The sequence below is a fragment of the Oncorhynchus mykiss genome, chromosome 11 (genome assembly GCF_057628025.1).
Source record: "Oncorhynchus mykiss isolate SJ-2025 chromosome 11, ASM5762802v1, whole genome shotgun sequence".
Taxonomy (NCBI): domain Eukaryota; kingdom Metazoa; phylum Chordata; class Actinopteri; order Salmoniformes; family Salmonidae; genus Oncorhynchus; species Oncorhynchus mykiss.
The window spans coordinates 41,236,709-41,251,994 of NC_143032.1; the positions used below are offsets into that span (position 1 = coordinate 41,236,709).

At 42.2% G+C, this 15,286-nt stretch overlaps 1 protein-coding gene across 13 annotated transcripts in view; it reads right to left on the reverse strand.

The window, feature by feature from the left end:
• Positions 1 to 1,508: 1,508 nt before the first annotated feature.
• LOC110535683 (transducin-like enhancer protein 1) overlaps positions 1,509 to 15,286 on the reverse strand; it is a 39,595-nt gene continuing 25,817 nt past the window's right edge. For 5 of the 13 annotated variants that reach the window (XM_021620848.3, XM_021620850.3, XM_021620851.3 and 2 more), the window contains 12 exons: positions 14,152 to 14,268; positions 14,023 to 14,076; positions 12,238 to 12,390; positions 11,876 to 12,014; positions 11,343 to 11,548; positions 11,054 to 11,130; positions 10,680 to 10,929; positions 8,732 to 8,979; positions 8,317 to 8,464; positions 3,040 to 3,190; positions 2,048 to 2,124; positions 1,509 to 1,893 (listed from right to left, as the gene is read on the reverse strand). In XM_021620848.3, the coding sequence (XP_021476523.2) occupies positions 1,786 to 1,893; positions 2,048 to 2,124; positions 3,040 to 3,190; positions 8,317 to 8,464; positions 8,732 to 8,979; positions 10,680 to 10,929; positions 11,054 to 11,130; positions 11,343 to 11,548; positions 11,876 to 12,014; positions 12,238 to 12,390; positions 14,023 to 14,076; positions 14,152 to 14,268 (1,728 nt within the window). In that variant the 3' untranslated portion in view covers positions 1,509 to 1,785. Of the gene's footprint in view, positions 1,894 to 2,047; positions 2,125 to 3,039; positions 3,191 to 6,552; positions 7,490 to 8,316; positions 8,465 to 8,731; positions 8,980 to 10,679; positions 10,930 to 11,053; positions 11,131 to 11,342; positions 11,549 to 11,875; positions 12,015 to 12,237; positions 12,391 to 14,022; positions 14,077 to 14,151; positions 14,269 to 15,286 lie in introns of those variants that run through there. The other 8 variants (XM_021620849.3, XM_036935444.2, XM_090190102.1 and 5 more) reach the window with 8 other exon arrangements.

Below are 15,286 nucleotides of genomic sequence, written 5' to 3' on the forward strand. Positions count from 1 at the left end.
TGTTCTGTGATTGATTTGCACTTTTCGCACCAAAGTATGTTCATCTCTAGGAGACAGAACGCGTCTCCTTCCTGAGCAGTATGATGGCTGCGTGGTCCCATGGTGTTTATACTTACGTAGTATTGTTTGTACAGATGAATGTGGTAACTTCAGGCATTTGGAAATTGCTCACAAGGATGAACCAGACTTGTGGAGGTCTACAATTTTTTTCTGAGGTCTTGGCTGATTTCTTTTGATTTTCCCATGATGTCAAGCAAAGAGGCACGGAGTTTGAAGGGAAGCCTTGAAATACATCCACAGGAACACCTCTTTTGACTCAAATGATGTCAATTAGCCTATCAGAATCTTCTAAAGCCATGACATTTTATGGAATTTTCCAAACTGTTTAAAGGCACCCACCAAACATCCTATAATGACAAAGTAAAAACATGTTTTTAGAAATGTTTGTTAATTTCTTGAAAATAAAATACAGGTATCTCATTTACATAAGTATTCACCCCCGAGTCGATACTTTGTAGAAGCACCTTTGGCAGGGACTACAGCTATGAGTCTTTATGGGTAAATCTCTAAGAGCTTTCCACACCTGGATTGGGCAACATTTGCCCATTATTATTTTCAAAATTATTCAAGCTCTGTCAAATTGGTTATGGTCATTGCTAGACAACCATTTCCAGGTCGTCATAGATTTAAGTTAAAAATGTAACTCGGCCACTCAGGAACATTCACTGTCTTCTTGGTAAGCAACTCCAGTGGCCTTGTGTTTTAGGTTATTGTCCTGCTGAAGGTGAATTAATCTCCCAGTGTCTAGCGGAAAGCAGACTGAACCAGGTTATCCTTTAGGATTTTGCCTGTGCTTAGCTCCATTCCTTATGTATTTTTTTTATGCCCAGTCCTTAACAATTAATAGCATACCGATAACATGATGCAGCCATCACTATGCTTGAAAATATGGAGAGTGGTATTTGTCCCAAACATCACCGTTTGTATTCCGGACAAAATGTTAATTGCTTAGCCACATTTTTTGAAGTATTACTTTAGTGCCTTGTTGCAAACAGGATGCATGTTTTGGAATATTTGTATTCTGTACAGGCTTCCTTCTTTTCACACTGTCAATTGGGTTAGCATTGTGGAGTAACTACAATGCTATCCATCATCAGATTTCTCCTAACACAGCCATTAAACTATTTTAAAGTCACCATTGGCATCATGGTGAAATCCCTGAGCGGTTTCCTTCCTCTCCGGCAACTGAGTTAGCAAGGATGCCTGTATCTTAGTGACTGGGTGTATTGATACACCACCCGAAGTGTAACTAATAACTTCACTATGGGAAGTTATTTAAAAAGGGATATTCAATGTCTGTTTTTTTAATTTTATCCATCTACCAATGCTTCTTTTCACTGCTCAACTAAGGGACCTTATAGATAATTGCACTGTGTGGGGTGCAGAGATGAGGTAGTCATTCATAAATCATGTTAAAACAGAGTCCATGCACACAGATTCCATGCAACTTTTCGTGTGACATGTTAAGCACATTTTTACTCCTATTTCGGCTTGCCATAACAAAGGGGTTGAATACTTATTGACTCAAAACCCATTTGACATTATGGGGTATTTTGTGTAGGCCAGTGACCAAAAATAAATCTAAATTCAGGCTGTAACACAAAATGTGGAAAAAGTCAAAGGGTGTAGAACTTTCTGCAGTATCCCCTGACCCAGGGTTGGTTTTAGGACAGTGAAAGCTACTTTGGGTGGTCAGTTTCTGATCCTAGTGTTCACCAGTGCAGTCTAGTAGATGACTTCATAGACAGTGGCCTTCTTATCTCCAGAACCTGTAACTATGTACTTATCATCCACTGAGATGTCACAGCTTAGCACTGACGAAGACTCCTTCGACTAGAGTTAGATAGGAAAGAGAGCGAGAGAGAGCGAGAAAGATTAGAGCAAGCTCAACACCCAGCCTTGATACAAGATAAATAAAAAACATGTTGGTAGGAAGGCCGTCGGAGTGAACAGACGGTTGTCCAAGTGGACAGGTGTGTGTGTGTACCTGGAATATACTGGCTCCGTACGGTGTCCTCCACGCATTCAGCAGGTTATCCTTCCCTGTGCTCACAAACCATTTTCCTGGGCAGGCAGAGAAATAGGAGACAGAGCTTTAGGAATCACATAGACATACAGTAGAGCTAGGACATATACTACTGTGGATGCAGGGGCCAAATCCAAGAGAACCCAGAGTATAAATAAAATGAATTAAAAAAACAATCAAATCACATCACATTAGGATTAGAGCTACTGTATATGAAGAGACAAGGAGAGAGCCAATTGCATTTTCTTGACTCACCTCCTGCCTCCTCAAAACCCACTGGATGATAAAGTCAGAAGTCCCTCCCCTCTGACCTTCTCCTCCAATGGATTTTGAGGAGAGAGGACACAACTAAATACAAAATACAATTGAGATTCTCCAATGAAAACAGAATAAGGCTGTCTACTAGGTCAACAAAAAAAGTTGAACTGAATACCTGTATTAAAACAGGGAGTTTAATACATCTCGGTTCAAAGTGGAAAATGAACCAGGGAAAGGCGACTCATTTGGGGGCTAGTTCCATCAGTTAGAAAATGCCAACATAACATGGAGACAAAAGCCGGTAACATCGTTGTTTTTAAGATGCATCGACCATACAGAATCTTCAAAGTAGCCATCCTTTGCCTTGATGACAGCTTTGCACACTCTTGGTTACTACATGATTCCTTGTGCCATTTCATAGTGTTGATGTCTTCACTATTATTCTACAATGTAGAAAATAGTAAAAATAAAGAAACCCTTGAATGGGTAAGTGTCCAAACTTTTGACTGATACTGTAAATCAAGTACAATACAGTACACAGCTAACAAAGACATAGTATGCGTCCCAAATGGCCCCCAATGCTCTGTTGAGCATGGTCAAAAGTAGTGCACTACATAGGGAATAGGGTGCCATTTGAGACGCACCATACACAAATCTTGAGCACGTCAGCCAGAGCTCTGGTGACATGGCCTTACCACAGGAAGCAAACTGGAGGGAAAGCACACAGCTCTCGTGGAGGTGGAGCTGGTACTTGTCTGGCTTGGTGACGTGGAGCACCTCCACATTACTACTCTCCATCCCCACCGCCAGCCACTCTCCCGTCGGACAATACCCCAGAGAAAATATCTGGAGAGGGGGCAGAGGGACAACATGGTCAGTGTGTGTGTGTTCATGTGAGAGATAGACAGATACATACAGTAGTAACCCAGAGAGAAGATTTACAGAAAGGGCAGGGGACAACCAGGGCCCGGTTTCCCAAAAGCATCGTTATTAACGTTGCACTTGAAAACGCTCGTAATTTAAACACCTGCCTCAGACCACTGGTAGAACAGCTAAGTGTGTCATTAGATGCTTTTTTTGCCCTCCCGTGTCACTTTATACAGAGAAGAACATTGATAAATCATATGTTTCTGTCTCCTTGTGACTTCCGAACAAAGTTCACAACAAATACAAAGTTACCAATGTGTTTGCAATTGATATAAACAAGCAATATAAATACGATTCAAATGAAAAATTAGATGACTGCATTAAAACATAAAACTGTAGGCTACAGGCCTATTTCAATCCAATTGAAATACATTTAACGTTCAATCAATTGAGCTCCATTTCACTACTTGTAGTCTACTGTCTAATTTGTCTCAATACATTTAATGATGTGTAGCCTAACATGGTGAATTTGTACATTTTTATTGGGTAAACAGAATAAGGTGCCTCAAGCTGATCCCTCATCAGAATTGTGAAATAATTATAATGTTAAGGAAAAATGTGAATGGAGAAAGCTGATCCGAGAGCAGCACTTCCTTTCTTTCAATCCTATCAGTATCGACATATACTCCAACTTAGCAACCAATCTCTCTGCGTGGTATTTGGGGGAAATGCATGTTGCATCTTCGGCCATTGTAGGAAAAATGTTCCATCGCTATTGGGAAACCGGTCTCTGATCAGCGTGTGTGTGTTCAGGGGCATGAGAAATCGACACAGACAGACACAGCTGCCACAATAAACAACCCTGCCTTTCTCCCCTTCACAATTCACTCCTTAGGTGTTAAGCTAATATCATCCTGCTAGAGGGCTAAACGTGTTAAAAAATAATAATATTTGCACCGAAAACAACCCAACACTGGTTACTTAACACAAGCCCTTAACCAACAATGCAGTTTCAAAAATAGAGTTAAGATTTACTAAATTAACTTAAGTAAAAAAAATATTTTAAAAATAAATCACAATAAAATAACAATGGAGGCTATATACAGGGAGTACCGTCACCGAGTCAATGTGCGGAGGTACAGGATAGTCGAGGAAATGTATACATGTAGGTAGGGATAAAGTGACTATGCATAGATAATAAACCACGAGTCGCAGCAGTGTAAAAACAAATGGGGGTGTCAATGTAATAGTCCAGGTGGCCATTTGATTAATGGTTCAGGAGTCTTATGGCTTGGGGGTAGAAGCTGTTAAAGAAAAAAATCTTCATACAGTTCGAGGTGAGTAATCGCTGTTCTGATATCCAGAAGCTCTTTTCGGTCATAAGAGACGGTAGCATCAACAAAATAAGTAAAACAATGCGGGGGAAAAAACCCACAAAATAACACAAAACAGCAGCCATCCCCTCCGGTGCTATTGCGTATTACACTATTGTGTATTACACTATTGTGTATTACACTATTGTGCTCCCTATTTTCACATAACAGATACATAGTGTATTACTCTGGATACGCCTATTGCACTAGCAGGCTGTAAAGAATACACCGTTGCGAGGAGAAAACGAGCAGCGACCAAATGGTATGAGATCATTCCTCAACAGTGATTTTAGATGCCCGGGCTCCAAATGATTATTTTTCATTGGTAGCAACCGAAAAGCAACAGAAAATAAGATTTTATAAATAAATAAAAGCCCAATATTGGCTTCATCTCAATCAGATCAGCTCTGATTGGTCAAAAGACCAATTAGTGGAAAAAATATCAGAATTGGCCTGTGTCTAAACGCAGCCTATGAATTCTAGCCATTTTGTGCCCTAGAAACTAATATGTAAACATGGAAAAACATATGTTTATTATAAAAGCTAAAAATGTATATACAAATACCGGTCATTGAAATTACAAAGTAATATGTGGAATATTAGGTTTCTACATTGTATAAAAGCACTATTTTCCCATTGAGGTGTATAACATTGAATATTTTACACTGTCACTTTAAAAGACATGCAGAGATCATGAATGTATTTCTATGATCATTGATGTCCTGAAGAAGCTATGCCTTTTCCTTTATCTGTGCCTCCAAATGTGTGGATATCCTGGTTAAGTAGGGCCAGGCCCTATGATTTCCTATGTGGAATCGCGAAATTTGGTAATAAAATGGAATCAACTGTAAAACGTGGAATTTTGCAGAATATTCCATAATTTGGCTGAAATTCCGTTAAAAAAAATCTAAAGTAGGTCTAATTATTGTAGTAACCTACCCCTTGGCTGTCACCTCACAACTTGGCTGTCACTTTGAGAAACATGACGAAGAGGCTGTCAGAGGGCAAAGTCGACCCTAACCCCTAAATTCAGAGCAGAGCAATACCCAAAGGACTATTATGAGTAAGGCGATAAGCTGTTTTGCAAATTCTGTCAACATACTATTGATTGGACCCATAAAAATACATGTGATGGCCACTTAAAGTCTAAAGCCCATGTGAAGAACAAGGAAAAGCACCGTGTTATCCAGAGCATGCCTCTTCAAACAACCATTACTAGTGCAAGCGCATCAGCAGATTCAAGACAATAATTTATTCAGGACTTTGAGAAAATGAGAGCAGCCTCCGTCAAACGCACCTGCCCAGTGTGTTCGACCAACATATGACTGCCGTTCTACAAAAAGGACCATGGGAAGAAGTTTGTGGTGGTTGTTGACAAGACAACAGATCCAAGGGATTGCAGCATTCTAAACATCGTCATTGGTGAGTTAACTTAGCCTATTAATATACCATTGCAATAGCCTACATTTACATTCTGCAGTGTGAATTGTACGCATGGAAATTGTGATATTCCAAACGATGATCTATCGTGGTGAAATACAGCGATGCATAATGTCAGCAGCCGTCTGCCTCCATCTAGCTAACGATCGCTGTATCTATATTGTGTTTAACCTTGAAATTTAAATAACACTTAGTTTCACAATATTATTTTAGGTAAAAACATAATTCAAGTTTTTCCTTATCTTTCATTGTAGGTGTTGAAAACCAGTGCTTTCTGGTGGATGTCATTTTCGTGGACAGACAGACTCAACGTTTTCCCAAGCTATACTAGCCTCCCTCCACAGCAACGATCTGAACCTGAATGATGCCTGGGCAGCGGTCACAGATAATGCCTCCTAATGCCTGAAGGCATTCAAGGAGGTTCTGAAAGGAACTCTGCCATGTCATCAATCTGGTGGGTGAGACATGTGTCGTGGAAATTTCCTTAATTACCAAATGATGAGAGAGCAAATCACACACGAGTCAGAGTTATGCTTAATCTTCACCTTTAATAATAATTAAGCTTTTGCAATAGCATTTTGACTTTCAACAGTTCAGTATCTCTAATGAAAAGTTGAGAGTGCCCAACATAATGGCAAATGGGTTCCTTTATAGCAAAGATCCACCCCCTCTCAAGACGACATGACAAAACACAGGTCTTAGGAACTTACAAAGAAAATACTTTACTTCAGAGGAGTATCCCCAAAGAAGACAGAGTTGGCTATAAATTATCGTTCAGTTTGGTCTCCTAAACAAAGCTCTTATCTCGTCCTAGGTACAAAATGGTACCAAGACATTACCCCCACCCTATGATATATATCAAATTGTCATTTAGATAGAACCAATTCTAAATACAACCAATCCTGGACAAACTCACGGAGAGGATAGAATGATTCCAGACACTGCCATCCTCCTTTCCCCGATGGGAAAAGTAGGGAGTGACTGGCACAAAATATATGTTTACACATGATGACCCCTTGACCTCTCCCCTCTCTGCGGCCCATGCAACTTAGTCTTGACATAGAACAGATAACTGCCAATGGCCACCACTATAGTACAACAAAATACATTCTTATGAGAAATAACTCATAAGCATATCATGAAAATAAAACATCTTATCTATGTTACCCAACTAATTCTGATCATTCCCTAACACATGACAGCACTACAAATATTTATCTGAAGTTGCATCACTTGTGACATGGATGAGATCCATCTTCTTCAAGAAGCCTGCCAGAAAGAGAAGATAGGTGAGCTTCCTCATTTTGAAGAGTTTGTGTAGGTCAAGGCTCCTGAAGCAGTGAGCTCCAGATGGAATAGCTGGTTTGAGATAGTGAAGTACCATGCAGAGCATGTTCATCTGTACAGAGAGTTTTTGGTGGCAAAAAAGTCATCCTCCCAAGCAATCACAAACATCCTCAGCCAGCTGGAAATAGAGAAGGTTGCTGCATTGTTGCCTAGATTCTTGCATGATTTATTTTCCATTTATAATGAAACACTTAGTAGAACTCTGTATTGAAGCACTTTCCTTGATAAAAAAAAGTGCAAAAGTGTGTTGCATCATTACAAATGTACTGTTATATCTTATTAAATTGACTTTTTATTCAGTTGTATTATTAGACAATCTTGATGATAAAATTAACGTAAATCGGAAATAAATTCAGAAAGATAGAAACAGAATTTGGGAGAAAAAAAACAGATTTCATAGGGCCCTAATAAAGTTACCAGGTTGTTAGCTTGCCAATGAGGTAATAGGACTGAACAAAATGTCATCAAAATGGTTAATAACGTCGACACACGAGTAGTTTTAGAACAGCCCACAGCGTGATTTATGAATGTAGAAGGTCCCGGCGATCCACTATAGGTAGATAAAAATGTTGTGGCGGTAAAATAGGTTAGATCTCTTGACCTGGTAGGGCTAGAAGCAAGCCATTTTCGCTGTAGTTATGGTGCAACCATGACGCTAACGAATTTGCACTCGCTTTACCCTTCATGGCACTCAAAAACAACGGTACAGCGAAGCCTTATCATTACAACAATTATTATCTGGGATACTTTTATCGTAGTCGCACTGTGCTCCTAAAATAAAACCCCTGGTCACACAGCAAAAATATTTGGTTGTACATTCGCCCAAATTGATCGCACTTTAGAGCCCTTCCTGTGTGTTTGCGGGGTGTGTGTGTACCTGTGGTTCAAGTCGTGCAGCTGGAGCGGTTGTGTGTCTTTCAGGGATGTGTGTATGCGTGCATGTACCTGTGAGGTGAAGTCGTGCTGCTGCAGCTGGCGTCCCTCTCTTAGGTCCCAGGAGCGTACGGTGTTGTCCAGCCCCCCCGTCCACAGCTTGGTCCCATCGTTGGAGATGTCAATACAGCTGGCTCCGTCTGTGTGGCCCTGGAACTGTCTGTGATAAACACACACACACACACACACAATTAACAGATGTTATCAAAAATACGTGGTCCTGTGTGGCTCAGTTGGTAGAGCACAGCCCTTGCAATGCCAAGGGCTGTGGGTTCAATTCATATGGAGCCACCCATATGAAAATGTATGCACACATGACTGACCATTAGGGGGATGAAACAATATCTGACACTGGACCAGTGGTTAGAGGCTACAAATTTCTACCTGCTACCTATTGGCAATGTATTCTCTCCCATGTGGTCCTTACCTGACCAGGGTCTGGTTGTGCAGGTCCCAGACGGCGATGTTCCCATCGCTGCAGCAGGAGAAGCACACCTTGGAGTCAGGGGAGATGGCCAGGGCATAGCAGGCCGGGGCTGAGGAGGTCAGCTCCGCCTTAATGCGTGGAGTGGGCGTGGCTAGGTCCCAGATTGACAGTGTGCTGGCCTCGCCCCCCACGATGAGCGTCCGGCCGTCGGGGAGCAGCCGGCACGAGCGGATATAGTTGTCTCGGTTCTGACAAGCGCGTGCAAAGTTATTTTTTGTCTCTAATACACAAACTATGCACACAAAGTGGTACAGAACCAGTCAAAAGTTTGGACACCTACTCATTCAAGGGTTTTTCTTTATTTTTACTCTTTTCTACATTGTATATAGTGAAGACATCCAAACTACGAAATAACACATATGGAATTATGTAGTAACCAAAAAAAGTGTTAAACAAATCAAAATATATTTTATATTTGAGATTCTTCAAAGTATCCACCCTTTGCCTTGACAGCTTTGCACATTCTTGGCATGCTCTCAACCAACTTCACCTGGAATGCTTTTCCAACAGTCTTGAATGAGTTCCTACATATGCTGAGCACTTGGGGGCTGCTTTCTTCACTCTGCGGTCCATCTCATCCCAAACCATCTCAATTGGGTTGAGGTCAGGTGCTTTTGGAGGCCAGGTCATCTGATGTAGCACTCCATCACTCTCCTTCTTGGTCAAATAGCCCTTACACAGCCTGGAGGTGTGTTGGGTCATTGTCCTGTTGAAAAACAAAATGATAGTCCCACTACGAGCAAACAACATGGGATGGTGTATCGCTGCAGAATGCTGAGGTAGCCATGCTGGTTAAGTGTGCTTTGAATTTTAAATAAATCACCAACAGTTTCACCAGCAAAGCACACCAACACCACCTCCTCCATGCTTCACGGTGGGAACCACACATGCAGAGATCATCCGTTCACCTACTCTGCGTCTCACAAAGACACGGCGGTTCAAACCAAAAATCTCAAATTTGGACTCATCAGACCAAAAGGACAGATTTCCACCGGTCTAATGTCCATTGCTTGTGTTTCTTGACCCCAAGCAAGCCTCTTCTTCTTATCGGTGTCCTTTAGTAATGGTTTCTTTGCAGCAATTTGACCATGAAGGCCTGATTCACACAGTCTATTCTGAACAGTTGATGTTGAGATGCGTTTGTTACTTGAACTCTGTGAAGCATTTTTTTGGGGCTCCAATTTCTGAGGCTGGTAACTCTAATGAACTTATCCTCTGCAGCGGAGGTAACTCTGGGTCTTCCTTTCCTGTGGGAGGTCCTCATGAGAGACAGTTCCATCATAGCGCTCGATGGTTTTTGTGACTGCACGAAGAAACTTTCAAAATCCGTAATTTTCTGCATTGACTGACCATCTCTTAGAGTAATGGGCTGTCGTTTCTCTTTCTCGTTTATTTGAGCTGTTCTTGCCATATGGACTTTGTCTTTTACCAAATAGGGCTCTCTTCTGTATACCACCCCTACCTTGTCACAACACAGCCGATTTGCTCAAATGCATTAAGGAGGAAAGAAATTCCATAAATTAACTTACCAAGGCACACCTGTTAATTGAAATGTTTTCCGGGTGACTAATGTACCTCCTGAAGCTGGCTGAGAGAATGCCAATATATATTTTGATTTGTTTAACACTTTTTTGGTTACTTCATGATTCCATATGTGTTATTTCACAGTTTTGATGTCCTAACTATTATTCTACAATGTTAAAAATAGTAAAAATAAAGAAAAAGTAGATTTGTCCAAACTTGACAGGTACTGTAGGTGTATATTTAAAGCATGTGCCCTGCCCACAAACACACATCCTGTGATGTTGGTTGAAGAACAATGCTACTGAATACATGCTTCAACTGTGTAATTTTGGGTAACAGTGTGTATATTAGGTCTAGCACTCACCAGGCAGTCCAGTTGGGACACAGGACTCTTGTTGCCAGGGTGACTGATGTCCCAGACCTTGACGCAGCCCTTGCCGCCTGTGTAGACATGGCGCGTGGGGTTGCTGATGGTGACAGCACAGACCACCTCACCATGGTTCAGTGTGTTGATCTGGCGTGCATGGCGCGGGATGCCAGGGCCCACCAGGGCATCTGGAGGGAACGGTACCGGCTGCATCTGTCCATCGGCGCTAACATGGAAGGAGTAGGCTCTGAGAGGAGAAGGTTTAGTAAGGGGAAAGGTGGAATTGAGGGGATATTTGTCTTGCTACTACGGAGAACACAGTGCTAAAAGACACTCTCCTACAGTTTATATACGGAACACACGCAACTCACGGTTTGCCTCCAGGGATGCCTGATAAGCTTGGGGGCATTCCAGGGACTCTCATGTGAGGATGAGGGTCAAAGCCGGCCTGAGGGAGAACACACAGAGGGATGATGAGTACACACAGAGTGATGATGAGGAGTACATGCTCAAACAGCCACGGGCACACACACACACACCAGAGAAATGAGGTCAGTAGATACAGCAACGGAACCTACATAAACATACCAACATTTAGCCGTTTAGACACGCAATGATCGCACAATATGGAATAAGAGACACACTAGCACACACACCCACCATAGGGGAGCGTCCGTAGGCAGCCACAGCGGCGGCCGCCGCAGCGCTCATCTGAGGGGACATGTTGTGGAGGCCGGCGTAGCCTGCGCCGGCACTTGCCAGCTCCCCATTCATGGCGGCGTGAGGCAGCATGCCAAACGGCCCGGGGTACGGCCCTGACACCGCCAGCGGAGTCCGCAGTCCAGCGGCTAGGGAGTAGACAAGAGCTGTTTTCAGATGGGTTTAATGTATCTGCAGTGCAGTCAGTGTGCAGCATATTCATAACCATATGACACAAAACGCATCATAAAGGCAAGTTTGAACTCTTTACTGAAAGTGCTCCATCTTCAAAACTTGACTGCTGACATGCAAAACATTTTTGGGATTGTATTAACAGTGGACTAATGAACAAAATATAAAAATATAGTTTGAGTGTAGTATGCCTTTAATTAAACTAAACAAATGCATATTAGTAGGTAGCCTGTACTATAGGCTGTTAGGTATGATTGGAAAAGGTACTGAGGTAAATTAAAATGGGGTGAAGTTTATCTTACTAGGTGGGTGAGGTAGCTCCATGGAGGGGGGCTTGGATAGGCTGGGGCGGAGAGTGGGTGTGGCACTGGGTCCGGGTGTGGAGTCTCCTCGGTGAGTGGGAGTGCTCGACTTCGGTTGAGGCGTACCTGGCTTGTCACGCTGCCATGGAAACATATAGGCTGTCTTTACCCAGATATCACACCATTAAAGGAGAGAGAAATCAAGGGATGGATTGAGAAAGGTGGAAAGAGATAAGATATTCCACCACTCTTTAGAGGGAAATGGGAAGGTCCATTAAAAAGTGTGTTTCTGTGACCCAGCATTAAAGACTTCTTCAGACAGCGAAAAGTATTAGTGTATGGAGAGCTTTGGCCACACACACCATTCCCATCTCTTTGGACTTGAGGGAAGAGGAGCTTGCAGAGGAGGCTGTGGAGGCGGGGCTACAGGATGGGTCCTTCTTCAGGAGGCGTGTCTTGTCCAGCCCGTTCTCTCTGGGGGAGGGCAGGGGTGTACCATGAGGGGAGGCAGGATCCTGGAGAGGGGGGGGTCATACACACACACACACACACTGACTCACACTCAGCGCCCTACTTCCCCTGATGTGAAATTATCATATGCGTCCCAAATGGCACTCTATTTCTTATATAGTGCACTACTTTTGACCAGGGCCCATACGGCATCCATAGAGTTGCTTTGAGCCATATAGCGAGGCCTGATTCAGAGGGGTTGGGTTAAATCTGGAAGACACATTTCAGTTGAATGCATTCAGGTGTGCAACTGACTAGGTATCCTCCTTTTCCTTTCCCTAAAAGACCGGCATGTATACGTTAGAAAGAGTCACAGGATGGCCAAAGGACAACCACCCGAGTCACTGCCTGCTCACCCCGCTATCATCCAGAAGGTGAGGTCAGTACAGGTGCATCAAAGCTGGGACAGAGAGACTGAAAAACAGCTTCTATCTCAAGGCCATCAGACAGCATAGCCATCAATAACCAGCCTCCACCTGGTTACTCAACTCTGCACCGTAAGAGGCTGCTGCCCTATGTATAGTGGGGCAAAAAAGTATTTAGCCACCAATTGTGCAAGTTCTCCCACTTAAAAAGATGAGGCCTGAAATTTTCATCATAGGTACACTTCAACCATGACAGACAAAATGAGGGGAAAAAAATCCAGAAAATCATATTGTAGGATTTAATGAATTTGTTTGCAAATTATGGTGGAAAAGAAATATTTGGTCAATAACAAAAGTTTCTCAATACTTTGTTATATACCCTTTGTTGGCAATGACAGAGGTCAAACGTTTTCTGTAAGTCTTCACAAGGTTTTCACACACTGTTGCTGGTATTTTGGCCCATTCCTCTATGCAGATCTCCTCTAAACTCCTCTAGAGTTTTGGGGCTGTTGCTGGGCAACACAGACTTTCAACTCCCTCCAAAGATTTTCTATGGGGTTGAGATCTGGAGACTGGCTAGGCCACTCCAGAACCTTGAAATGCTTCTTACGAAGCCACTCCTTCGTTGCCCGGGCGGTGTGTTTGGGATCATTGTCATGCTGAAAGACCCAGCCACGTTTCATCTTCAATGCCCTTGCTGATGGAAGGAGGTTTTCTTCTTAAAGAAGAAGTTATAGGTCTGTGAGAGCCAGAAATCTTGCTTGTTTGTAGGTGACCAAATACTTATTTTCCACCATAATTTGCAAATAAATTAATAAAAAAATCCTACAATGTGATTTTCTGGATTTCTTTTTCTCATTTTGTCTGTCATAGTTGAAGTGTACCTATGATGAAAATTACAGGCCTCTCTCATCTTTTTAAGTGGGAGAACTTGCACAATTGGTGGCTGACTAAATACTTTTTTGCCCCACTGTACATAGACATGGAATCAGTGGTCACTTCAATAATAGAACACTGGTCACTTTAATAATGTTTACATATCGTTCTACTCATTTCATATGTATATATTGTAATGTACTGTATTTTAGTCAATACCACTCCGACATTTCTCATCCTAATATTAATATATTTCTTAATTCCATTCTTTTACTTTGAGATGTGTGTATTGTTAGATACCACTGCACTGTTGGAGCTAGGAACATAAGCATTTCACTACACCTGCTAAATTCATGTGACAAATAAAATTAGATTTTATTTGACACACACACATACCTCATTGGAGACATCCACCACCAGGTTGTCATCACTCTTCTCTCCATCACTATCCTGTGGGGACAAAAGGTTTGTCAATGTCATTCACCGTTCACACACACAGTTATCAACCTCACTGCTGCTGCTTACATAATGACTAGAGTCCTTGTCCTCTACTTTCCTCTTCTTGGTGTCGTTGGGGAATTCAGGTCCGTTGCGTCGCTTGTCTGAGTTCCTCAAACTGTCAGCAACCAGCAGGGTATTACTCTGCCAAAGACAGGAAGAGAGGATGTGAAGAATGGGCAAGGTGGAAAGAAATAAGGAAATAGCAGATACAGTGGGGAGAACAAGTATTTGATACACTGCCTATTTTGCAGGTTTTCCTACTTACAAAGCATGTAGAGGTCTGTAATTTTTTATCATAGGTACACTTCAACTGTGAGAGACGGAATCTAAAACAAAATTCCAGAAAATCAGATTGTATGATTTTTAAGTAATTCATTTGCATTTTATTGCACAACGTAAGTATTTGATACATCAGAAAAGCAGAACTTAATATTTGGTACAGAAACCTGTGTTTGCAATACAGAGATCATACGTTTCCTGTAGTTCTTGACCAGGTTTGCACACACTGCAGCAGGGATTTTGGCCCACTCCTCCATACAGACCTTCTCCAGATCCTTCAGGTTTCGGGGCTGTCGCTGGGCAATATGTACTTTCAGCTCCCTCCAAAGATTTTCTATTGGGATTGAACTTCTTCCATTTTCTAATAATTGCGCCAACAGTTGTTGCCTTCTCACCAAGCTGCTTGCCTATTGTCCTGTAGCCCATCCCAGCCTTGTGCAGGTCTACAATTTTATCCCTGATGTCCTTACACAGCTCCCTGGTCTTGGCCATTGTGGAGAGGTTGGAGTCTGTTTGATTGAGTGTGTGGACAGGTGCAGTTAATACAGGTAATGAGTGGAGAACAGGGGAGCCTCTTAAAGAAAAACAAACAGGTCTGTGAGAGCCAGAATTCTTACTGGTTGGTAGATGAGCAAATACTTATGTCATGCAATAAAATGCAAATTAATTACTTAAAAATCATACGATGTGATTTTCTGGAATTTTGTTTTAGATTCCATCTCTCACAGTTGAAGTGTACCTATGATTAAAAAAATTACAGACCTCTACATGCTTTGTAAGTAGGAAAACCTACAGCATCGGCAGTGTATCAAATACTTGTTCTCCCCACTGTATGTGCTATAGGCCAAGGTGGGGCTGTCTGCCAGTCTTCAGTCAAAGC